Here is a 25259-nt window from a genome sequence, read left to right as displayed (position 1 = left end):
TGCAGACCACAGCACTCCCTGGCGGCAGCCACCTCACTCCGCCTGGTCCTCACGAGAACCACTTTAAACCCGAGGAAACCGAAGCTTAAAGGTGTCAGGTGCTCTGCCCAGATGATAGCCCCGTTCGACCCCGCCACCTCTGCTCCTCCTGCCCCTGTGTGCTGACTACCTTCACCAGGGCAAACGCAAACCACCTACTTTGGCTCAAACATTAATCTCACCGAGAACAAGATGAGGAACAAGCCCAGTGAAGAGACTTGTGGGTTTTAGGTGATTTCAAACTTGACAAGAGTGTGATGGGACCAAAATGAAGCTATATTACTGGGGCCCAGCTCAGGGGCGGCGCGCCCCCCATCATACAACGAAGCTGCAGGGGCGAGGCCGCGTCACTTGCTGAGGGAGGCCCCTCCGTTCCGTCCCAGCCCAGCCACATCCACAGGGCTGGATGCAGTCTGGGTTTTCAGAGAGCCGTGGGCAAACTGGAGTCCTTCTGCTTAAAAGGTCTGAACACCCTGACCCCAAGAAATGGGAAAGAATGTGGATATCTCAGGCCGGGAGGGGAGAGACTCGGGAGGTCCTGGCCATGCTCTGAGGGCCTGCTGTCCAGCAGGGGCGTGTCCGGCAATCCGTGTCATTGCCAAGAGGCGACGGAGCTCTCTGTTATTATATCTGCATCTGCTCACACAGCAATGGGCCCCGGGTCCCTGCAGGTGTCTGGGGAGAAACGGGGTGGCCATGTGTCAAGATGCTACAAGAGGGGGATCCGGAGTAGAGTGATGGTCTGGAACCCACGGCCTTGCAAGGCCCTTTCTAAGTCAGGAGACTAAGTCTGAGAGCGAAGACGCCTGGTCTCTGAGAGTCTCTGAGAGTGAAGACGCCTGGCTCTGGCAAGACCGTCTGGCTGAGGACTGGCCCAACAGGAGAGACTGAGTGAGATGCTAGAATGATCGGCTGCTCTGCCCCCAACACCGGGCCCTGAGCCACCCCGGGCACTCTGGCCAGTGATCCTGAGACTCAGGGGCTGCCACAGAACAGGAGGTGAGCATGCCCACCGACTTCAAAGTGCAGCCACTCCCCACCGTTGCAGGTGGATGGGCACCCCACCCTGGGCGGCGCCGTGGCGTGTGCGGGACGTGCCGGGCCCCGAGCAAAACCCCGCGGCCACGACGACTGGAGCCTGTGCGTGTTGAACAGGGGCTGGGACTGCGCTCCGCCCTGAGGAAGGACGGCGCTTGCCTACCCATTCTTTTTTTTTTTTTTTTTTTTTTTTTTAAAGATTTATTTTTTTTTTATTGATTGATTGATTGATTGATGGATTGATTGCTATGTTGGGTCTTCGTTTCTGTGCCAGGGCTTTCTCCAGTTGCGGCAAGCGGGGGCCACTCTTCATCGCGGTGCGCGGGCCTCTCACCATCGCGGCCTCTCCCGCCGCGGAGCACAGGCTCCAGACGCGCAGGCTCAGCAATTGTGGCTCACGGGCCCAGTCGCTCCGCGGCATGTGGGATCTTCCCAGACCAGGGCGCGAACCCGTGTCCCCTGCATTAGCAGGCAGACTCTCAACCGCTGCGCCACCAGGGAAGCCCCCCTACCCATTCTTAAAAGGCATTTTTGGACACCGACACGCTGGCACTGAGTGTCCTCTCCTCCCACGTGGAAGAGGTTTCTGTGCCCGCCCAGACGGCAGCTCAGGGCTGCTCTTCCGGGCAAGGAGAGGCCTGGGGGGTCTGACCCAAATGAATTACGTCCTCCCACAAACTGGCCTCTCCGCCTCCCCAGCTCCACGCAGACGGCAGACTCCTGGCAACCCCAGGGAAGCAGTGAGGCCCTGAAGCTCAGTGAGGGCCCCATTTTAAACGCGCATCAACCACCCAAAGTTGAGGCCAGAACTGGTGGCAAAGGGCTCAGGGCCATCAGGGAAGCAAAGTCACATCAGATACCCGACCTCTTGGGTGTCACCTCTGCTTCAGAATCAAGAGCCATCCTCCAACAAAGGAAAAGGCTGGAACTGCTGGGCGCTCAAAGATAAAAGAGGTCTGGGCATGGGGGCCAGGGCGGGTGAGCCTCCCCCAGGGAGGACACCAGGGGCCACGAAGCTTGAGGCAGGGAATCTGAGCCCAAGGCAAAGGCCCAGCAGGGCCCGGGGGGAGGGAAGGAAGAAGGTGGGCTGGGGTCGGGGCAGAGGCCCGGCACACAGACACGTCTCCACGGCCCCCCTGCCCGCACCCTTGCCGACTCCCTTCACACCTGGTCAGGGTCAGCTCGCTGGCAAAGCTGACCTGCCAAAAATGGAACTATTTTTGCATTGCAGATATTATTACATCCTTATAAAAGGGGCTGCCAGAGGAAAACATTTTTATGTGCTGTGGTCGCACAGATGTTCCACAAGGTGGTTCCAACCGAGTCTGGAGTCAGAGCCCTGCCCGCCTGTCCCCATCAAGCACCTCGGCTCCTCTCCGTGGCCCGGCGACGTGGAGGACACGGGCGAGTGTGTAGAAAGCAGGCCATTTTCCTCAAAAGGGAAAACGTGAGCATAGTGCCGTGCGGCACTTTCCAGTGAGCAGAGCCCGGAGGGTGGGGACCTGCAGGAAGCCAGCCCCATCTAACGGCTCCTGCTCTGGAGCCCTGGCGGGCGAGGGCCTTCCTTGCCTCTGCACTGTTCTGAAGAACCTAATATGTGCACTAGGCCCAGAACGGCGCCTGGCTGAACGGCAGCTCCGTTCCCGGGACTCTCCCCGGCCTGGTTCCTCCTAGTTACTGGGCTGTGCTCCGGGTCAGAGCGGGGCTGTGAGGCCAGGACTTAACATGCTGTCAAGCCAGAAGACAGTGGTCAGACAGCCTCTCAAGGAAGGTTCGGTTTGCCCAGTTTAGGAAAAATTTAACTGAGCCTAAAACTGTATACATTCTAGAAGATGGAAAAGTCTCTGCTTGCGTGATAGGTGGTAATAGCAGTACACCTATTATTTATTGGGCATGACCCATATGTCAAAATGTTTTTTTATTTCTGCTCTACAACAATCTTGCCAAATGGGCATTATTAAGCTCGACGGTGAAAGTGCTGAATTTCAGAGAAGGGAAGCGGTTCGTCCAGGTCACACAGCTGGAAAGAGACTGGGTTAGGATCTGAACCAAGGTCTGGATGATTCCAAAACCTGTTTTCTTCCAGGAGACTTCTCCATTTTCTCAACTTCATCCACGTTCTTCACTGGAAAACTCAAGGACAAACCGCAGTCCAGGGCTCAGAAATTCCGAGCAGTTTCATCCCTGCCTCACCCGTCTGCCTTCCCCACAACCCTTCCCTTCCTCGGAGCAGCTGCTCCGTTCCTCGCCTGCCCAACCTTCCTAGCGGGGGATGGGCACAGGGAGGCAGCCTCACACCAGCTTTCCCTCTCGACCAGGCTGGGTCATTCCGCCCCAGGTCACCGGACGTAAACCAAAGCATCCCTAGAAGCCACGCCACTCAAGTCTCTCCACCCCTGAACCCAGGAACCTTAGGGAACAAGGGAGCAGCTGGAGCTGGGCCTCTCCGGGTGAGAAAGTCCTCCCTGAACCACCCCGAGTTTGGCCCGGACCCCTCTGTTCCCCACATCTGGAGGGAAGGCCATGGGCTCTTCCCCCTGCAACACGCCGCCTTGCCTGACTGCCAAGCACGAGTCAAAGAGGATTTCCCTGCCTTGACACGCGGGCAAGTGCCTCTGCTGGAGTCTCACTGCTCAAAGACACATCACAAGGGAGCCCGGTGCTGAGCCGGGGGGAGAGCTCGCCTTCCGAGTGTCCGCCCTAATCTCCCAGCTCCACAGGACATTCCACCTCTGTTTCTAAATATTTAGAGTCGGAAAAAAATGTCAAATGAACATCTGCAGGGCCCGGCCCCAGGCTGGAAACCTTGGATCTCTTTCCAGAGATTCACAGTCTTGCCTCTTTCCCACGCCTCCAGCTGTCACATAGAAGTGACCTCTCAGCGCAACTTCCTTTTCAGCACGTTGGTACTTGTCCTGCGGAAAGCAGCCTTCCCACCGGGGCCCAGGTGGCAGCTGCCGCCCTCCTGCCCTCAAGGACTGGCCGTGATGAGCCTCTGCGAAGACGGCCCTCACCTTGCCTCCCACAGCTGCAGGGATCTGCCAAAACACTTTCTCTGCTTGCTTTCCAGGGACGTCCCTAAGAGACATCTTTTGGTGGGGGTGGGGGAACAAAAGGCCGGAGTGGAGGAGATGGGTGAGGGCGCCTTGGTCTGAGCCCCTGGGGCATCTCCACAGCCGGCAGGTCACAACGAGGTGTGAAATGCAGCTCCAGTACATTTACCAAGAGCGGTAAGAAAGTCAGTGACGGGGGGGCTTCCCTGGTGGCGCAGTGGTTAAGAATCTGCCTGCCAACGTAGGGGACACGGGTTCGATCCCTGGTCTGGGAAGATCCCACGTGCCGCGGAGCAATGAAGCCCATGCGCCACAACTGCTGAGCCTGCACTCTAGAGCCCACGAGCCAACTACTGAAGCCCACGTGCCTAGAGCCCGTGCTCCACAACAAGAGAAGCCACCGCAGTGAGAAGCCCGCGCACCGCAACGAAGAGTAGCCCCCGCTCGCCTCACCTACAGAAAGCCCGCGCAGCAACGAAGACCCAACACAGCCAAAAAAAAAAAAAAAAAAGTCGGTGAGGGCGCCTTGAGAGAGGAGAAGATGGAGGCAAAGCCTGGGGAGCCAGGGAAAGGGACTCCTGGGGGAAAATTCCGCCAAGCCCAAGCCATGGCCCTTCCCAGGACAGGCACAGGAAGCAGGAAAGTGGGGGAGCCCTGGGCATCGTGCCAGGGAAGGGTGGCCCCAGCCTATGCAGCTGCGGGGTGGCCAGTATGAGCTGGATGGAAACGGGAGGGCTGGGAGCCCTCGGCCTGGCTGGGTGCTCCCAACCGCTGGCTAGGATGGCTGCCAGGGTCGGGGCCTGGCACTGTGGGCCTGGTGAGATGGCCCCTTCCCTCCTGACACACGTGGGCAAGTGAGTGTGGGGCTGCCACGACGCCTGGGTCACAGCAAGTACCGCTTACTGGAGGAACTCGAGCGAGGAAGACCCACCTGAGCCCAGCGCTCACACCCTGGGGTCACCCCAAGACATCTCCAACCCGTCCCTCCTCTACTCCTCCTGCCTCTGCCCTTCCTCGTTATTTCCTGCCTTGAGGCTCCTTCACTGACCACCCGGCCACAGGCTAGTCACTGCAGCCGCTGCCGGGGCCATCTTTTGAAGACACAAATCTGATCAGATCAGTTAACTACTTAAAAAATCTTAAAGCCCTCCGCACTACCTGTGGTGGTGAAGGCGTCTCATGTGGTCACTTGGGCTCCTGCAAGAGGCACCCAAAGCGTGGCGCTGCGGAACACGCTCCAGGGAGGCCTGGCGCCTCCACTGGACTCCGTGGTTCTGGCCCCGCTTGCGGGGCCTGTTTCTGGGGCCACTGATGCACTGCCGCTGCCCACGCTGCCTGCTCGAGGGGCTGCCAACGGAATGTTCCTGGGCGCGCACAGGGCAGTGTCCTGTTTACACTGAGCCGACTGCTCAATGCATTTCTGTGCAAATGCTTACTGAGCATCTCTTAAATGCCAGGCCTACAGATAGGGGACAGATTAAGACCAAAAAAATGCAGTGTGGCAGAACGCAGCTTTCTTTTTCTTCTAGGCAGACAAACCTGGGTTCACATCCCGGCTCTGCCTGCTACTTAGATAAGTCACCACAGCAAATTACTTAATAGCCTGAACCTCAGTTTCCTCACCTGCTAAATGGGAGTGATAACTCTATGCTGTTGACAACCCAATCAACAGAGACAGCCCACATTACCACACGTGTTCACTCTTGACCACTGATTTGCTCAGCTTTCCCGGAACCCCTTCGCTTCCCATCCAAGAGAACCAGAGATGTTTTCCCAAGGCTCATCTGGGACAAACAGCTAAACCCGCAACCCTCATTTCCCCTGTATGCGCAGAAGCTACGCATCATTAACTTAGATTTGTCACCCTCATTGCTTCCCTGCCCCTCCTTTTGCAGTTACTTACTTTGGAAACCAGCCCCAGATTTAATGCACCTCAGATGAGTTACGCGACCGGCCGCAAGGATGATGACAGAAGCATGAATTTCCTCATGAAAGCCCAAGAGCACAGGCAATCCAAACAGGCCCGCGGGCCAGCGCGGTGCGCTGAGGACAGCCACTCACCAGGCCTGCGTTTGGCTTGGCAGCGGGCGCTGCTCACAGCAAGCCCAGAGCCTGGCCGTGGGCTGACAGCTCTGATTTAAACTATTAGCAAGGCTGAGGATTAAATATTTGTCCAGGTCACTGTAAACCGGGTGGAATTATAAACAGTTCGGAGCGGTAAGTGATGCAGGAAACAGTCTCCGGATACGGGTTTAGGATTTTCCACCACTCCCCAGGTGGCAGGGTGTCGGGGAGGACGGCTGTGAGGGAGCCAGCTGCCTGGGGTTCGGCGGCCCCTCCCTGGTCAGTGGTTCCTGGAAGACAAGGGCCCATTTCCACGCAAAAGGATGGTCTCTGCCCAGTGAGCACTAGCCTCTGGGATGGTGTGGGGACAGCCCTGCCCAGAGGCCAGAGAAGGGGACCCCCGAGATCCCTTGCGGCTCTAGGCCCTGCGACACGGCAGAGGTGGTGCAGGTTCTGCACGGAGAGTGTGTGGCTCCGACACGCGGCCCAGGCACCTGCCTTGCGCTTCTACTGTTCAAGTGCACGGAGATGCTTCTGTGACTGCACTTAAAAAGAGCTACTAAATGTATCCTTTCTGCCACATTTAAAAAAATTAAAGGTTATGAAAAGCGTAATTATTATCTTACTGAAAAAGCCATTTTGATATTAAAAGGAATCCTCATGAAGTCAGGCACTCCCAGGATGAGGATGGTGACGGTCATCTCTGCCAAGGAAGGCTCCCTCCTGAGGCCGTTCTGAGGGACGCTGCGCTGCAGCCAGCACCGGCTTCTCTGAGGCCAAGTCTCAGAGGAGGCTCAGGCCACGCTACCCGCCTGTGCTTCCTCTTCCTGTCACACAGAGGCGCCACTGCCCTGCACCGGCACTGGGTTAAGGCCCTCCCTTCGGGTGGGGCTGTTAAAAGTCCTCAACAGGACTCTTAAACAAGGGTCTTCAACCTGCTCAGAAGCTTCAAGTAGCACGTGAAGCAGAAGTGAAGACAAGTCTGCCCCGGGGGAGGCGGCACCTTCCGGTCCAAGCTCCCAGCTCACCTCACACGCCGGGAAGGGACACCTTGAAGATGGGCTGCTCATGACACCTCAGCCAAAGACGGGCAAGAGAAAGGTACACAGCAGCTGTGATACTGTGATGTATAAGAAATACACAATTTGGTCATTCGGATGACCAAAATACATTTCTCACGTACATCTGGTCTTTATCCATGGTTCCGGGCTCACAGCTCCCAAACCCTTGGAATTTCCTGGGCGATAAGAGCGATGCGAGCATCTTTTGTTATATTTGGTCTCTTGTCCTCAGTTCCTGAAATCAATCGCTTCAGGGCCATAAAGGTGAAATGGGTGCCTTGTCGCTCATAACAAGCCCCTTTCCACCACAACTGGGTTTATGTTAATGAGGTGACTTTTGGAAAGTACCAAAGCATGGGGGCTGGTTGCCAGGGGAACCAACCATAAACAGAGGGGTGGAACTTTTAGTCCTACCTCTGATTTCCAGGCAGGGGAGAAGGGCTGGAGGTTGAATCAATCACCAATTGCCAATGAGTTAATCATCATGCCTATGTAATGAAGTCTCCACAAAACCCCACGAAAGATGGGAATCAGCTTCCAGGCTGGGGAACCAAACTGCTTCCAGGGGCCCCAGAACTCCGTGAGAACGAAGCTCCTTTATTTGAGACCTCGCCCCGCGGATCTCCTCATCTGGCTGTTGATGCGTAACCTTTAAATATCCCTTGGAATAAATCTGCAATCTAATGAGTAAACGGGTTTCCTGCGTTTTGTGAGCAGCTCTAGCAAATTAATCGAACCCAAGTAGGGGGTCATGGGAACCTCTGATTTGTATCCAGTAGGTCAGAAGCACAGGGGACAACCTGGACTTGCCACTAGCGTTGGAAGGTGTGTCTCAGGGGAGGAGGGCAGGCAGTCTTGTGGGACTGAGCCCCGGACCTCTGGGATCTGACGCTATCTCCTCCGGGTAGAGTGTCAGGCTCGTAGGTGAATTGTAGGACACCCTGCTGGTGTCTGGAGTACTGCTTGCTGGTGGCATGGGGAGCCGCCCCCCAAGATAGAATTAGGTGCAGAACCCCAAAGGGTAGCACTCGTCAAATTTTAACGTGCACATAAATTACCTGGAGAATTCTGTGAAATTTAGACCCTGATTTGGTGAGTCTGGGTAGGACCCCACGCTCTCTGCATTTGACAAGCTCTTCCGTGGTGCTGACGCTGGTCCCTCCTGGACTAGACCGTGAGCAGGAAGGTTGCCTCCAGCTGCAGAGCAGAGGCTCTCCGAGAGCCCTCCTGCCTGGCCGGGCTGTTCAGGACCAGAGAGGTGGGAAACAGAGCAAAGCAACGCTCCTCACCACATCAAAGGAGCCTGAAGTGCAGAGACACGCTGAGCGCTGAGGGCGAGGAGAGAGAAGACATGGCCAAGCCTGCGGTCACCTGGTCCTAGCACGGCAGGGAGCCGGCTGGGAAACGGCAGGTGGCGGTCAACCACAGGTGGCTCAAATGGCATCTATCTGGAAATGCGAAGCCCTGCTTAGGCGGTGAATCAGAGCTGGACAAGCTCACCCTGAAGACCAGTGCCCTAGAAAGATGGTTATCAGACTGATGTCTCCCCCCTATGGAAGTCTTTGGTAGCCAGGCTGGAGGGCTCCAAACTTGGCCTTGAACTAATACGAAGACAGAGTCCTCTTAGTTAATGTGCAAGGAAGAAAGCGGAAAGAACAGCTAACACCTGGATGACCAAAACCGAGACTTGACATTATCTGTCCCTGGCAGAATGGACAAACACCAAAACCTGAGTTCACATGTAAAACCTCATTTTAAGAAAAGATCAACTGCACAAGAACAGAAGGGAAATCCCCGACCGTCAGCAGCTCGTGGGAAAAGAGATTGCGGGGAGGGGGGGGGGGAGCGAGTGGGGGGCCATTTAGCCAACTGCACGCCTGTGAGGTGCCAGCAGAGCAGCACGGGGCCCATTCCGGATGCTTCTTTTTATGGAGACTGATGTAAAAGGAACGGGCTATCCCCCAAGGCAGCGAGCTCCCTGGTCCTACCCGAGTAGAGCGGCACAAACTGTCCTGTCATGTTGGGAGATGACCTCTGAACTCTTCCCATGTCAAGACCCTGTGACTCAAGCAGTCTTTGGACTGCTTTGACCAGACATACCCATTTTTTCTGTATGAGGTGAACGAATATTCTGAGTTTTGAAAAGTGCCCTGCTGGGGTGCACAGTGGAGGATGCCGGTGACTATCATTCCGTTGCACCCCTGCATCCCTGGAGCACTGCTGCGGGGGCCAGAGCTGAGCAGAGAGCAGGCGTGTACCACAGGGCACCTGCCTGGGGAGGCCGGTAAACCCGCTTGGATGCTGAAGAGGCTCTCCCTCTTCTGGATCCCTGAAGCTTCTTTTTCAGTCCTTTCTCTCCTTTTTGGGACCCTGGTTACTATCCCCCAGCAGCCTGCTGCCAAGCCCCTAGGCTGACCCCCTGGCTGCCGTCACTCCTCACTGCCCACCCCCATCCACAGATCACGGCCATCCGTTCTCGCTGCAGAAAGCACCTCTCCATTGTCCAGTGGCAGCGGGCTGCCCACACCCAGCCCTCTCGACTGTGAGAAAGCTGCCTGATTTCACTCTAGGAAATCAACACCCACACCCCTGTTCGTCTCCTCGACCATGGGTAGTCACATGACCCTAGCGTCAGGAAGTGATTCTGTCCTGGACAAGTAACCCGACCCGGCAGTGAGACGTTCCTGGGGTTATACGGCAGACCTGCTCTGCGAGAGAGGCTCTCCCCCAGGATGGCCAGAGGCTGCCAGGAGCCCCCGCGTGGAGAGCCAGGGTCCTGCCCACATCATTCGTGTCTTAGACCCGGGTGGGCTGAACGATGTCCGAAGGTCACAATTAGGTGAGCTGATTCATTTCCATTTTCGCTTAAGTCAGTGAGAGTTTCACTTCCGTCACCTGCAACCAAGAGCCCTAATACATCATCTAAGCCACAACCGAGAAATTAATCCATTCTAAAATGTTACCAGCAGTATGCCCTAAACATCACGGGAGCACCTTAACATAAACACACCTTGACCCCAAGTAAAACCTCCTGTGACTGAATGTCGGGAAACACGGACAGGCCTGTGGGGAGATCACGTCAGGCGCAGGGGCTGCCCCAGGACCCTCTGTGGGGCAGCTGCTCACTCATCTCCACACACGGCCAGCCCTGGGGCTGCAGCCGGGGGCACTGACCACCCTACCTGTCTAGTAAGGCTGCCGCCGAGGTTCATGGTGCCAGAGCCGGATTTGTTGGTCTGCAGCCACAGCATCACCGTGGAGGTCAGCTTGTAGTGGGCGGTGCGACCGCTGGACTTCTCCTGCAGGATGAGACAGAGGTCAGAGCCTTGGGCACAACCCTGAGCTGAGGAGAGCCCGAATGGCCCCTGAATTCAGGTCATTCTAACACGTCCCTTCCTAACACGTCACCATGACATGACCTTATAGCATCCCAAATGGTTTTTAAAGGGGCCGAATCTGTGGTCACTGTATCCAAGTTCTTTGGGGATCTTTTTCATCAATGACTACTGCGATCCTGACTTATCTTTATCCACGTGGCTGTGGGCACTTTTAGCAACCAGCAGGGGTTTATACGTCACAACATACCCCCATCAGGAAGCACCTGCTAGGGAACAGGCCGCACCGTTTGGGCTGCCAGCTGCGGGGGGGAGCTGTACCTGCACTTCCACCACGTGGATGGAGTCCCAGCAGCCTTTGATCTTCTTTGATCCATCTCCAGCCTTCTTTATGAGGATCACTCCAGCAAAACCATGATCCAGATCCCAGAGGTAGACAGATGAGACGCCGCCTTCAAAATACCTGCAGGAAACAGGCCCACGTGTCCATGAGATGTTAAGCCCGTCAAATTACAGATCATCATCCCAGGTCCCAGGGGTGGTCGTCTGGCAAAGATGCATCTAATAAATGTCCCTCTGGGATTAACGACGCTCCCTACGGTGGCTCCAGGGTCGATTCTTGCCTGTGTCCTGCTCATTCGCTGGCCAGGGGAGGGGATGGAGCGTCCTTTCGGGTGGGGGGCTCACAGAAAGAACACGGAATTAGGAGTCCAAAAGATGAGTCTGAGTCTGAGCTGCCCTTCCTCTGGCTTTGTGGCCTTTGGCAAGCTGACTCCACTTCTCTGGGCTTCACATTCCTTCCAGACGAAGGATCCAGCAACGTGTGTGACATGTAACAGACCCTCAATGGGGGTCATTACTACTGAGTAATCATTATCGTGTGATACTCCTATCTTTTGGGATGGCTACTTCACAGGCGAAAAACAGAGCAACCACAGTCCAGACTTCTCCCACTGAGAGCAGACAGGGCTCTGTTCCCCCCGGAACGCTCCAGGGCCTGCACACACTGGGGCTTCTGTGGGTTTTTCAGAGCAACCTGCTGCAACACTGTAGCCTGAAACGAAGGGCTAAGGCTGGGACCGAGCTTCCTCCGCAAGTCTGAGGCAATACTGAAAAATTCCTAATTCAGATCAAATGCAGGAGGGAAAGAAAAGGCCAGAGGAGCAAAGGAAATCAGGCAAGGATCCCAAATTCAAGGGCACCAAGGCAGCGGCTGTCCGTACAGGTCCGCGGAGCTCAGAAAGCAGAGGCGGACCACCAGCTCACGTGCAGCACCTCAAATTCTGCTGACGACCAACTACGACTCTGGAAAGATGGCGTCTCTGGTGGCTAATAGCACACTCTACCAGAAAGTCTGTGGCCTCTCTGACCCCATATAACCCTGCATCAATGGTGCGGCAGGTGCACTCCGGGACTCTCCAGGAGGCCCGGGGCCGCGGCCTCGGATGTGAGCAGGCAGGCACCGAGACGCACGGGCTGGGGAGTCAGGCAGGCACGGGTCCCCACGTCCGCCCCGCCAGTCACCAGTTACGTCATGCGCTTATCCGCCCAATGACTACTTATCAAGAGCTACCAGCTGTGCGAACTGGGCCTTAGTTTCTTTATAAAGCAGGGACAGTACTGGGACTTCCCTGGTAGTCCAGCTAAGGTTAAGGCTCCACGCTCCCAATTCAGGGGGCCCGGGTTTGATCCCTGGTCAGGGAACTAGATGTCGCATGCCACGACTAAAAGATCCCACATGCCGCAACTAAAGACCCGGCACAGCCAAATAAATAAATATTTTAAAAAACCAAACAAACAGGGATGGTATCTACTTTCTAGGATTGTTGAAAGACAAAAACTATACAGGAAAGTAGATACCTGACCACAGATGATTATTTTCATAACAAAAACAAGTAATAAAAATAAACACGTATATGAATTACACCTCGATAACGCTGTTACATAATAAAAAATATACATGGTAAATGCTAATATTTAGAGAAATGTAAGCGATGGGTATACCAAGAATTCTTTGTACTCTTTTTTGGATAATTTTGCTGTAAATCAAACTCTTTCAAACTAAAAAGTTTTCGTACAAAGGCCAGTATGTGATATACACCAGGGTGTAACCGAGAGACAATCAGTCGGAAGAGGTAGTCTCTCTTCACGCTGGTGAGCTGCAGGGCCCCGTGGCTGCTTTGTCTCTGGCTCTGACCCACCGCAGGCCCACTAGGCGTGGCGCATGAGGGTCCACACCTAGGCCTGTTCCCCTCGCGTCCTCCCCGCCAGCATTCCTCAGGGAGACTGTCCCCACTGCTCCATCCCGCGCTACCCATTGCGATTAAGCCGTCAAGTGAAATTCACAGCTGTCTCCCCTGGCCAGTCGGCCCCAGAAGGCAGGTGACGGCAGGAGGCTGTATGAGGTGCCAGCCCCGGGGCTAAATGTTGGTCAAAAGAGTGAGGGACTGAGGTTGAGGGATTGAGGGAAAGGAAAGATTGAGGGATTGAGGACTCTGGCTTCCAACCAGGGCAACAGAGCGTAGAACTGCGAGGGGAAAGCACGGGAGAAGGGAGAGACACACCTGCGGGCCCGAGCTCGGCGCCAGCCCAGGGCAACTCCGGGAAACTGGCCAACGCTGGGCACTCGGGGACCCCACTCAGGAAGGCGCTTTCCCTTGTTCTAAATCTCTCCCCAAACCCCAAGTAGGTAAGTGTTCTGGCGTAGAGCCTGAGGCCCCCCCCACTTCCCTCCACAGGGCCACCGTGACCCGGCCCAGCCCTGCAGGGAGCTGGTCGCAAGTCGGGCCACCCTGGAACGCTCCTGGGACATGTGGGGACGCATCAGTCACCTTGGGACCAGACCCCTCGCTCAGGTGAGCGGGTGGCATGGGCTCCGGGGTTTTGGTGCCCCCTCCCCCAATTCCCCGGGAAGCACAGCAGCACTACCGCGGGCGGGAAGGGCAGCCCAGGGCAGACCTGCCAACACCGTCCTTTCGGTGACAGATGGCTGGGTTCCATCGCTTGGTTTTCCCTTTCCGCCTGCTTGTCGGGAGAGCAGCCCCACATCAAAAGGGAAAAAACAACTTTTAAAAATGTGGCTTTTCTTGTGCTGGCAGAAGTGGGCCGCTAATTCCTTCTTTCCTGGAGCGAAGGCGCGAAGCCCAGCGGGCGTGTTCGTCCTTCTGCCCCTCGAAGGCCACGGCCCCCCGCCTCAGGCGCCTTCCAGCCCAGAGTGTTGTTCTTGTCTCTGTGCTGGGACTCGGGGGAGGGCAGGTCAGGCTGCCCTGGGAGGGAACCAGCAGAGGGTCTGGTGGCTTGACAACCCTCCTTGACACCACCTGGCAACCAGTTCAAAAGCACCGGATGGCCTGTGGTTGAGCCCTCTCAGTCCCCTCCCTTAGATTTCTGTTTTCTTCCAGAAAAATAAAACAACAGCATTACCGTTCTGCGGGGCGAAACTGGCCATTTCCACTCCAAAGTCCCACCTCGCGGCCCGGCTCCCCCTCCGGGCAGCTCCTCCCGGCAGCCTCAGCCTCCCTTGTGGGCCACACTGACCAGGCCCAAAGTTACAAAATGTTGGAGACAAAGGAGGTAAAAATGCAAGCTCGACTCTGATGCTCACGTGGGTTACTATTCTTCCCCCAAATTAAAAAATTTATTAGAAGAACATTATTTTAAAAAAAGGAAATTTAAAATTTAGCCCACAACACCATAAATCAGCTTATCCCATAAATCTCATTTTTCCAAATTCCCCTCCGGTCTCTGTCCAGACGCTTACTTTTTATGTAACTGTAGGCACAGCAAGGGGACTGGGCTGGGCTCGGCTTTCCTCACTTGGCCGGAATCACGAGCACCTTTTCCACGGAGCCACGTGACCTCCGTAATTGGTTTCATAGCTGGGACAGTGTCCCGTCGGGTAGTACCCTCACTTACAGGCGGTCTGACTTTCAGTGAAGAGATGAGGGCGGCAGCACCAGAGCGGCCACTGTTCCTCGTGCTGTTCAAGAGCGGACCCACATTCCATTCACCTAAAGGGACCTCTGGGGACGCGTACGGCTGCGAGTCTCAACCTGATGTTCCAGGACAAAGGCACTGGAGGACGCGTGATGAGAAGGGGCCGCTCAGAATCGCCCAGAAGGCCAGCCTCTGTGGCAGAGTGGCCGCGGGGCACGGACAGCCCCCGTCCCACGGTTTATGGCCCTGCTCTGCACGTGAAGCGTTAATTAAAGAGGGACCTCAACAAGTTTTTGGAAATTTATTCTTACCTACTGTACTTTGATCATAATGACATGAAACGGGAAAAAAAATAATTTTTACGTGGTTCACATTTATGAGTTTTTACATAAAGGCTTTTGTGGGTATTTTAAGAATGTGCTAAAATGTTGTCTGAAACCACATAAAGCCATCTGAGGAGTCGCCCGCCAGAACTAACAGCACACACATGGAAGCACTTTAACTGGCCTTTGTATATTTAATGAGTCAAATAGTATTAATACTGTTTAAATGCTAACATGCTATTTCAATAAGGGGGCTCTGCCATCCCTGGCGACTCGCTCTCGGGCCGTGCATGGCAACATGAACGAGGCATCAAGAGTGGCCTGGCGCTGCGAGCGAGCTGCCAACAGGTTCACCCGGCCTCGCCTGTGCTCTGCCCCTGCTCCACAGGGGAGCAAGGGAGGACGGTCCCAGGACCACTGCCATGGCCCAGCTGTGCTGGGCACAAAAGGGAAGGCCCAGAGGTCTCTGGTCAAGGGGGCAGCTTGGGGAACATCTTTACAACGTGGACGCCCAAAGACGAAACCCCTGGGCTCTTCTTAGGCCTGGTACCTTCAGGGAGTGAGGGCTGAAATTCGCACACATGGTGAGGAGGGTGAATGACCTGTTAGCCACAGGGACACAGGGACAGTCTGTGGGGACACTGCAGAGAAGCCGGCTTGGAAAGTCGAACCAGGGAACAGTGGGGCCTTTCAGAGTTCCAGGAACATCAGGAGTAGGGAAACCGATAGACCGACCCAGACCAACCCGAGAACAACGAGAGGAAAACGATGCTCTGATGTCCACCCAAGAGTGAACCCTTTCAACCAAGTGCCATTGGCTCCACAGTTGGTGGCTTTCAAGATCTTCCCAGCAGATTAACATTTTTTTAAGGCAAATGGAACTGCAGAGAATTCAGACAGCTGGCATTAAGGAGATGGGGGCACCTGGATTGGCTCCGTTAAGTCCCACCATCTGAAAAACAGTATGTTGACCACAACCAGGTTTCATAAACTTCAAAAGACCAGGTCACCAGGGCACAGCTCTGCGCTGGATAAGCCAGGAGCCACAGGCAAGCCCCTCGGGTGGGCTGGCTATTTACCCGCACAGCCAATCACACTGAAGCGCCTGGGCGAGTCAGACCCTGAACCTGGATCAGCGAAAAGCCTGGGGTGTCAGTGACTCTCTTTTTCCCAGAGAGCTATGTCGTTTCCCCCTGAAATGCACTCCTCCACTTGACCAAAGTCAGCGTCACACATACAGATTCTATGACCATAACTCTCCAACCTCAGGACTTCTGGGGAGGAGGAGACAAAAGGGAAAACATAATACTTCATACTCAAAATGACCTACTTCACAAAATGGAAAAAAAAAAAAACCCAAACCTATTTCGGCTCCTAAAGCTTTATGGAGTGTTTGAGGCTGAGGTGTGCGTGGAGACCAGGATGGAAGCTTGTCTCAGGAATCTGGGCTGTAACCGGGCTTGGCCAACGCGGGGCTGCGCATGTAACAGGGAAGCTGGGACTGGAATCGGCTTGGAGGTTGGCCCTCCCTCTTTCCCATCAAATCGCCTCCTGGGAGAATAGCTGGACTTGTGGCTCTAATACAGAGGCCCCAACAGGTAATGAGTCACATGCCATGACCCCCACAAAAGAACCACAGCCAGCACAGATCTGCTGGGAGCAGGGTTCATTCAGACGTGGTCCTTTAGCTGAAAGTGGGCTGGGCAGCCTTCCCAGGACTGGGCAGGAGGCCGGAGCGGACGTGGATCTCTGGCAGCATGATGACACCTGCGATTCGGAGGACGGGCAGTCACCCCCAAACCCAGACAAGTCGGTGCGGGGAGGGGGGCAGCACAAGGCCACACCCTTAGGTGCTGGAGTGTGAGCTTCTGCAGTCGGCTTCATTAAACAAAGCCAAGAGGAAGGCAAGGAATATTTATGCAGCACCAATGTGTTTTTCTCATTTGTAAGATGAAAACATTGGCTCTGAGGTTCACTAGGGTCTCTCCCAGCTCTGACACTCCAGGATCAGGTGGCTGCATGAGGGCCGGTGTGAGGCAGACTCTGAGTGCCACAGCGCAGATTCCGAACATCTTAAGTTGACCAAAACTCTGCTTACACACCTCCAGTGACAGCCGTTTCCACCACGGTTTTCGGAACGCGTCCCAGAATCTGCCCACGGACACGGGACAGGTATTCTGTGGACATTCCTTCCAGCACACACAGGTGCAACAACCCCCAGAGCAAACATGCCGATCGGCTTAGGCATGTGCGACTTTAATGCCAGTTGCACTTAGACGTGCACATCTGGACCGTGGCTGCGGCGCTTTACAGCCTCGCTTTACGAGGTTTTTATTTTTTTACTTAAAGAGGAGTAATGAAGGCCTCTCTGGAAACAATGGTTCTGTTGCCGGGGCCGCCGAGCTGGCCTGGCACCTGACCACGCCGTCCGCACTGCATGCCACCCGCGAGCATCCTCTGCCTCTCCGGGCTACCCGTGAACACACTGCCCACCCAGGAGGATGTGGACGGTCAAGGCCTTCTGGAGTCGCCATCACCATCGCCCAAGAGCTGCCGTTTTTGAGAACCCATTCTGTGTCAGGGGCTCTGCATACATTATTCTACAGTTAAGATGGTGGAAACCCAGAGAGCGAAAGGAATGCACCCAAGTCACACAGCTGAGAACTGGGGAGCTGGCTGCCCCAGAGCCACGTCCTGTTCTCATGGCCCTGGTTTAGCCTGTGAGGTTGGACTTAGGTAAATTCTCACACACACACACACACACACACACACACACACACACACACCGCTGTACACAATGCTGCCTCAAGGTACAGGAGAAAGTCAGGGAAGGAAGGAAGGGGTACACCAAGTGGCCAGGAGTCTGGGCAACACCGAGAACCCTGCACTGGGAGTTCTGGAAGGAGGGCCCTCCACTTCAGGGTGGCAGCAGAGGCCTGCTGGCTGAACCGCTGGAAGACCAGCCACCCTCGATCCTTGCACGAAGCAGCTTCCCTGGCAGCACAGGGTGCCCGGCAGGACCAGGGAGCACCACCACCGGAGGAAGCTGGTCCTCGCTTCACCCCAACACGTGCAGCCACACGACCCGAAGCGTGACTGGCTGCCGTGCGGGGACAGAAACCCAGGAATCCTGGAGGAACCAGAGTCCTTGATGCTGACTCGGGGATCATGTTTGTAAATGAGCTTGTTTTCTGCACGCTCCTGTTTTCCATTTAACTTTCTTCCAGCAGATGAAAAGCAGACAGTGCGTGCCAAGGCAAGCAGACCCTGGGCACGGCCTCAGGAGCCTGGCGAAGGGGACCCACGTGGACGCACCATCACTGGCCTCCAGGCTGGGGGGCAACGAGTGGCCTGTCTGGACCCTGAGTGCATGGGCTCTGGGAACCGCGGGAAATGCCCCTGCTTCAGAGCAGGGCTCAGAGCAGCTGAAACTTACACCACGAGAGCAGGAAGCGACTCGACCCAACTCCCCACAAAGCAGACAGGGCTTCTCTCCACGCGTCTCCCACTCGATCAAAACAGAGCAGCTGAGTCGACCCTGGCTTCCCCCTTAGCTGCCTCCAGCACTCTCACACCGGCCCAAGACTGGCAGCCGGAGGCCCACAGCAGGCAGGGCGGGTTCTCAGAGGCCCTCCAAACGCATGGGTGAAGATACAAATAATGTATGTGGAAACCCAAACACTAATTACGCTGCCGACAAGCTCAGAGCCAGACACGACTTCCCCGCCTTTACCCCGCGGTCCCTGGGGCACAGGATGTGTAGCAAGCGGCACTGTGGCAGGGTTCCTCGGGAGACCTTCAGACACGGGAGAGAGGCCCTCCACCTCCGGGCAAGGGGGAAAAGGTTCACACGGCGGGGGCCACCCAGACCTGTGTGAAGGGGCAGGCAGCCAGGCCGATGGCCAATCCCGATGGTCCAGGTCTCACCTGCCCCAGAACCTTCCTGAACGATTCCATCACCTCACGCTTACTCTGCTCAGTGCTTCCACCCATCTCCCAGCTGGGTTCTGACTCTGGACACCAAAGGTAACTTGGCCTGGCTGTTTCTGGTGGTGGGAAACACAGGGTAACCTCAAACCATAGGTGTCGTTCAGCCAGACTAGTGGGAGAGCAGTCAGGACCAAGCAACCAGAATACGAGGAGTCCGGGTCAGGGTCTTCCACCCCAGCCTCCAAACGGCTTCTGGAGGAATCTCTCAGCACGTACAGTCAGAGCTGTCCCACGTACCCCAGGACCCTCCAGACCCTTCCCCAGGCGCTGAGGACTACACCCCAGGCCTGCGCCGGACAAGGGCCCGCGCACCTCTCCCCACGGCTCCTGTCCCCTGGCCACACCAGCGAGCCCCTCCCCACCAGGTTACACGGCTAAGCCTGCCTCCCCACGACCACCCGAGCTTCCAGGATTCGCTAGGAGGACTCACAGGACTCAGAAGAGTCGTGCTCGCAGCCATGAGTTATTCCAGGGAAAGGAGACAGGGCACAAGCCGCTGAGGGAAGGAACCGGGTACAGGCTTCCAAGACCGCCCCCGCCCCGCCCCGGGGAGTCACACCAGGTGCGCCTAATTCCCCAGCGATGGGCCGGGACCACGTGTGAAGTGCTGTCCCCGGGGAGCCCACCACCCCCACCCCGAGCCTCGGTGCCCAGGGTTCTTACTGCTGAGCTCCTCTGCCTGGCACACACCGCAGCTCCAGACTCCAGCACGGAGGCTGCAGTTCTGCATAAACCATAGCGTTTGCGCAACAGTTTCCACATCGTGACTGCTCCTATCAGGGAATGGAACAAAACCTCCCAAATCCAAGTTCCCAGATGCCAGCCAGGCCTGCTCTGACGATGCTCCTCTGCGACAGGGACGGCCGCTCCAGTCAACCCCCGGCCCCTCCCCGGCCACTACTATAGATGCAGCGCCCAGTTTTTGGTCCTTCTCAGCACTTACCAAAGGGTGCGAGTCCTTTGTTCGTTTGTTCACTTCTTTCCCTGTGTACCTCCTCACGCCTGTTGGGCCCAAGGGGCCCGCCTGACCCACCCCCATGGCACCTGCAGTGCTCAGAGCACGGCAGGCTCTCGGGAAGTATTTGTGGCTCCATCCTAAGTACTCTCTCCCGTCACCACAGATGGGAACTACTTCACTCCATTTCTGAAACAGATTTACTCAAGGTCTTGCTGCGGTCTATGGCAGAGCCCCACCAGAACCCGAAGCCTCCTAACGCGGCCTGCTGCCTCGCCATGTGTGCACCAAAACCGCCCCCCAGCCACAATCAAAAACACATCCACACAGGTCGCTGCTGCAAGATGAGGATAATTCTGTCACACTTGAAGGTGCGAGTGGACACCGTGAGTGCAAGGTGAGCCTTGGGAACAGCGCCTGACTGACTGCCCTCACCCCCCACGCCCCCCAAGATGGGCAGTGGCACCTTGCTGACAGATAAGGAAACAGAGGCCAGAAAGTGGACCACTCGCCCCAAGTCAGTGAGTAAGGGCAGAACAGAGCATCAAGGCCAAGTCTCTTTCAAAGCCCAGCGCCTCCCCACTCTGCAGCCTGACCCAGATACAGTGACTTCTGCTGGGAGGTGTCTGTGCCTGCTGCCAGGGTGTCCCCACCGACCACCAGTTATCTGCTTCCCATACGTTGGCTACCTCCATTTCATCAGAAAGCCTCCCACTGCCACCTACGCGTCCCATCAGGACTGAAACACTGAAACTCTCCAGGCCCGATGCTCACATACCAGGAAGGGGTAGCCCCGGGGAGCCCAGGGTAAGAGGTCTGAGAAGGCAGCTGGGAACATGGAGTTTCAAGGACCCAAGAAACCAAGGCAACAAGCTTTTTCCTCACGGGAACATGGATGCCCTGCCCTCGCTGGGCTGGTGTCGCTCAAACGTCATCTGACAGAGGCGCAGAGAATGGAAGGAAGGAGTGGAAACAGCCACAACTGTGACCCGGTCCCAGCGGGGGAGAGGAGGCAGGGAGCCGGGGGAAGGCCCATCTGCCAGCGCCCGGCCGCTGCCGGAGAGGCTTGCGGGCTCTGGGGCTGCCACAGGGACGCCAGCCTTGTTTCACTCTGTAAACGTCTTCCAGACAAGAAGGGCTGATTAGGAAACCTAATTAAGGCTTTTGAAGATTATCTCAGACCCGAAGCAAGGAAGAACACAAAATGCCTTCCCGCCCCGCTCCTCCACCCCCTAGACTCTGGCCTTCGTTAAGCTTTGATTTCAATCAATTGCACACCCACTAAAATTAACTTATAAGGCCAATAAATTGCAACCGCATGTTTGAAGGTATTATCTGCTGCAAGCCAAGAGCCAAGGATCGCAGAGCACGGGGCAAGATGCCTGGCACAGATGGGAGCAATCATCTCTGAAAGAAAGCAGTGCCAGCCCCTTCGGTTAGAACATCTGGTCTCAACAGAACCTGGGCCGACAGAGGACCCAGTGTGAAAGCCAGAGTGGGGAAGGTTTCCCATCTTCTCTGGGAGCCTGAAAACTCAAAGCACTGATCGTGGGGTTCACGGCAGCCAACTGGTGGCTCACACCACAAATAAGATGTTTCTCTGGCAGCTGCAAGTGCTGACCCTCTACTAAGTCTCTCCCAAGAACGATGGCTCACGTAGGTCACGTGATGAGGTTCTGTGACCGACGAGCTACCCCAGGCTTAAGGCCTGAGAAAGCAGGGACAACTCTGCCAAGAAAGCAGTGACCCTGTGAGCCAGCCACCCGAGAGGCGGCCCTTTCTGTGACCTCTCCCTACTCCCCAGGGGCTAACTGAGCCAGCCCATGAATTAGAGCCAGGAAACCATCTTGGGGCTTGGCAGAGAACGAGAGTAGCCTGGATGTCAGCGACCAAGGTGGGAGGGCTTGCGGGGAGAGAAGTGATGACGTCCCAGACGATTGGAGAGCTGATCAGGGCTTCCCCCAGCGCCAGCACTCCAGCAAAACCTGCCCATCATCTCCTGAGCATTTTTGGCAAATGGACTATTTTTAATCTAAAATCAGAGTTGTGCTATCAACGGTTGCTTAACAGTTATTCTCTTGGGGAAAAGTTACCACCACAATCCCTTTCTGTCACTGGTGACAGCAAAGAAGGAAATCAGTAAATGTGGGAGGGATGGGAGGATGGGAGGGTGAGAACGTGGCAGGGACCTGGGAGGAGCAGAGGGGAAGCCAGGAACTGGGGGGCTTCAAAGGAAATCATGCAGGACACACAGCTCACCTCCCTGGGCCCCTACGTGCCACTTGCCCACCTTGGGAAAGGAGTTGTGCTCCAAATTGCTGGCACTTTTAAGCTGTATGGAGAAATGCTGTGCACAGGCAGGAGAGAGGGGGGCCACATCCCCACCGGAGCTGTAAGCCAGAGGGCCTGTTGGTCAGTGTGTCCCTGGCCTGGCCCCTCACTCGGACCATACCAGTTCCATATCCTAATTCCCTACAAAGTCAAAACCTTTACAGCCCCAGGGATCAAAGCCCAGAGCCCGAGGACAGAAGCCAAGGCTTTCCCTCAGGACGCTGGGGAAGAAGCTTTTCTCTCTCACGGCAGAGAGAAGCCTCCGTTGCCTGGCCTGGACTGTGTCTCAGCTGGCTCCATGCTCCCCGAAGTCTCCTTCCACTCATCTTGGTAAGGAGAACATCAGGAGTAAGAACAGGCTGATGGGCCAGGACCAGCCCAGGAGGAAGGGGAACCAGGAAGCTGTCTTCACTACCGTGTCCACAGGTTCAGTCTTAAGGCACAGCCAACAGCTGGGGAGGGGGAGAGGTCCACGCCAGAGGAGGACATGGCAGGAAAGAGCACCTTAGGCCTCTTTTTTTTGTTTTGTTTTTATCCTGTTGGGTTTTTTTTTTTTCCTTTTTTTCCTGTGCCACACAGTTTGTGAGATTTTAGTTCCCCAACCAGGGGGTTGAAGCCGGGCCCTCAGCAGTGAGAGCGCAGAGACCTAACCACTGGACGGCCAGGGAAGTCCCCGTTTTTCTTCTGTCGACCCTCCAGCCCTTCAGAAGCCAACAAATCTCTGTGAGCTGAGTTCAGCGCGGCCTTCCCAGGGTAGAGCGAGGGTCCTTCCTGCCAAGAGTCATGGAACAAGAAGCCCCCGAAGGCTCCTTACAGCAGCTGCTCCACGCAACACAAGGGGTTTCTAATTCTAAGCCCGAGGGCCAGAGTCTGGCAGCTTTCAGTCATTTGAGGGGGGGAGTGGTCGAGAGGCCGGAGCACAAGCCAAACTCAGTCCTAACTCTGCAGTCCATCAGGGTCCCAGAATTCACAAACACCGCGTCGTCAGGAATAAAGTCGGGGTCAGTACAGGGGATGGGCCTGTTCGTCACAGTCCTCAGCCCCCGGGGGGCACAGGCCGAGCCCCACTTCGGAGCAGGGCACCCTGGAGCGGCGGCCGTCCCCATCCAGCCCTCCTGGGAGCGATGGTGTGCCGGTCCTCTCCTGGCAGCGTCCTTTCAGTCACTCTCTCTTCCTTCTGGCAGGGGTGGGGTCTGCCTGAGGCTCCGGCACCCCTTGGCAAGCCCAGGACACAGGCCATCTTCCTGGCTGCTCGGGCGGCAACTCGGCAACCAGAGCCAGCAGACCGTTGAGGCAGTGTCGGGGAGCCTCCCCTCAGAGGAACCGCTGCCTGAGCCCACGTGTCCACGTGAAAGGCAGGCAGGTGGAAGAATCCACAGAGGAGCGCGGTGGCTTCCTTCACTGGGATGACAGCAAAGGAGTCTTCCTTCCTGCGGGAAGAGGTCTATACTGCGGAGGGGCAGGGATGAAGGATAAAGAGGAAGGCATGACCTACTGCCCCTGCCTCCCTTGGAACAATCTGGTCCCTAGAAAACCTGGAGCAACCACTGGCCTGTGCTGCTCAAGGCCTCCGAGCCCCTCGCTAATCTCCGTCTGCTCCAGAACCACAGGGAGAAGAGCTCAGGCTCTGGCCCTGCCAAGGTCACCGACATGGCCACTAACAAGTCACAGGGCACTCTGACGACGGGGACTTCCAGAGGTGAGCAAGGTACTGGGAGGGAGGGGGCAGGGAAGGAGGAAGGGAAAGGAAGGAAAGAAAGAAAAAGGAGACTTGCATTCGTAATTATTAGACCAGAAATGAGTTGGCTCATCAAGTGTGGTCCAGCTGGGAAAACGGTCCTCACGTACGGCCTCAGGAGGGGGCGTCCTCAGGACACTGATAACACAGGGTGCTTTGAAACCGCTGACTCTGGTTGCCCAATGACAGCTCTAGCCAGCCCGGTGGCCTGAGGTTGCTGTGACAGGGAGAACTGGGCCTCCCCTCACATACAAGGGCACGAAGGGCCTCCTGCCCTCCTCTGTGGGCGCCACCCGCAGGCCTTGTACTCTCTCCTCCCCCACAGAAAAGCACACGGATGCCGCTGGGGACAGACGGCATTCTCTGGGCCAGGATTCCACCTCTACAGACCATCCCAGAACCTCCGGGGCTGGCTTGTCCTGTTAGATCTGCCACTGGGTGGAGGAAGCTGTCCTGTCACCCCCCCCCACCCCCGCCAAAGCCCCCGCAGCCCAGCTCACCTTTACAGGAGAGTGCAGGCCCATGCACAGCCCCAGAGAAATACAGGTCATTAAGGCTTAACGCCACCTTCAAAGTGGACGTTCGCCCAGGCAGGGGAGCTTCTCAGGAGGCGGTACAGAGAGTCAGACCTAGGGTATGAGCCCAGCTCCTGCCGTTTCGTAGCGGGTAAACCACCTGGAGGACTTCTCTGAGCAGCGGTTTCATCGTCTGTTAAATGAGGTAACTCCCACTTACCCTACAGAGTCGCTGTAAGGACTGGGGGATCACAGTGAAGACTTTTTAATGGTGATGGGGAAATGCTCACGATGTTAGGCCAGTCAAGACCCCACAGAAGGCACACGTCTAAGACTGACCACGTGTCACTATACACGTGAACCAGCGAGACAGGAGGGAGAAAGGAGTCAGAGACGACACCGGCCTCTTCCCCAGGCCTGGCCCTAAACGGCAGCACAGGGCACCAACACGTCTGCACTGCTTTATTCGGGAAATCACAGCCCAAATGTTTAGCCTCTAAGAAATCAGAACCAGCCTCGTTCTGATCCTTGGAGACGCCGGCACAGGCAGCCCTCTGCCCAGACCGCTCCTTTCCGGCCCAGGCGCCGGCCCTCAGCTCCAGCGTCAGCTCCCGGAGTGGCATTCCCGACCCCCCCCCCCCCAACCCCACCCACTGAAAGCCCGAGTCACTCCCTGTCCCGTCACTGCACCGACTTGTTTGCACTCTATTGTTTGTCCTCCCACAGTGGACGCACCGCGCGGGCAGGGACGTGGTCCTCCGTATTCAAGGCCGGCGCCCCAGGACTTGGCAAGCAAACACTCAAATGTCAGTCAGGTAAATGGATAACTGTTGGACTCCGGAGTTGGATAAGGATGGTTTCATACTGGACCATAACATGCG

The 25259-nt window shown here is 56.2% G+C and overlaps 1 protein-coding gene and 1 long non-coding RNA gene across 3 annotated transcripts in view; both read right to left on the bottom strand.

Moving 5' to 3' along the window:
• The window catches only part of LOC309655098, a 219636-nt gene that overhangs the window by 11297 nt on the left and 183080 nt on the right, over nt 1-25259 (bottom strand). The gene's annotated exons all lie outside the window — the stretch shown is intronic.
• Nucleotides 1-25259, bottom strand: part of CAPZB (capping actin protein of muscle Z-line subunit beta) — a 136811-nt gene that overhangs the window by 8872 nt on the left and 102680 nt on the right. For both annotated transcript variants that reach the window (XM_082449463.1, XM_082449462.1), the window contains exons 5-6: nt 10912-11053; nt 10438-10554 (exon numbers count right to left, since the gene is read on the bottom strand). In XM_082449463.1, coding sequence (XP_082305589.1) covers nt 10438-10554; nt 10912-11053 — 259 coding nt within the window. The remainder of the gene's footprint in view (nt 1-10437; nt 10555-10911; nt 11054-25259) is intronic.

The sequence above is a fragment of the Balaenoptera physalus genome (assembly GCF_965194825.1).
Source record: "Balaenoptera physalus genome assembly, chromosome: 1".
NCBI lineage: Eukaryota > Metazoa > Chordata > Mammalia > Artiodactyla > Balaenopteridae > Balaenoptera > Balaenoptera physalus.
Note: the sequence above shows the minus strand (reverse complement) of the source record. Positions and strands in the feature narration are given on the sequence as shown.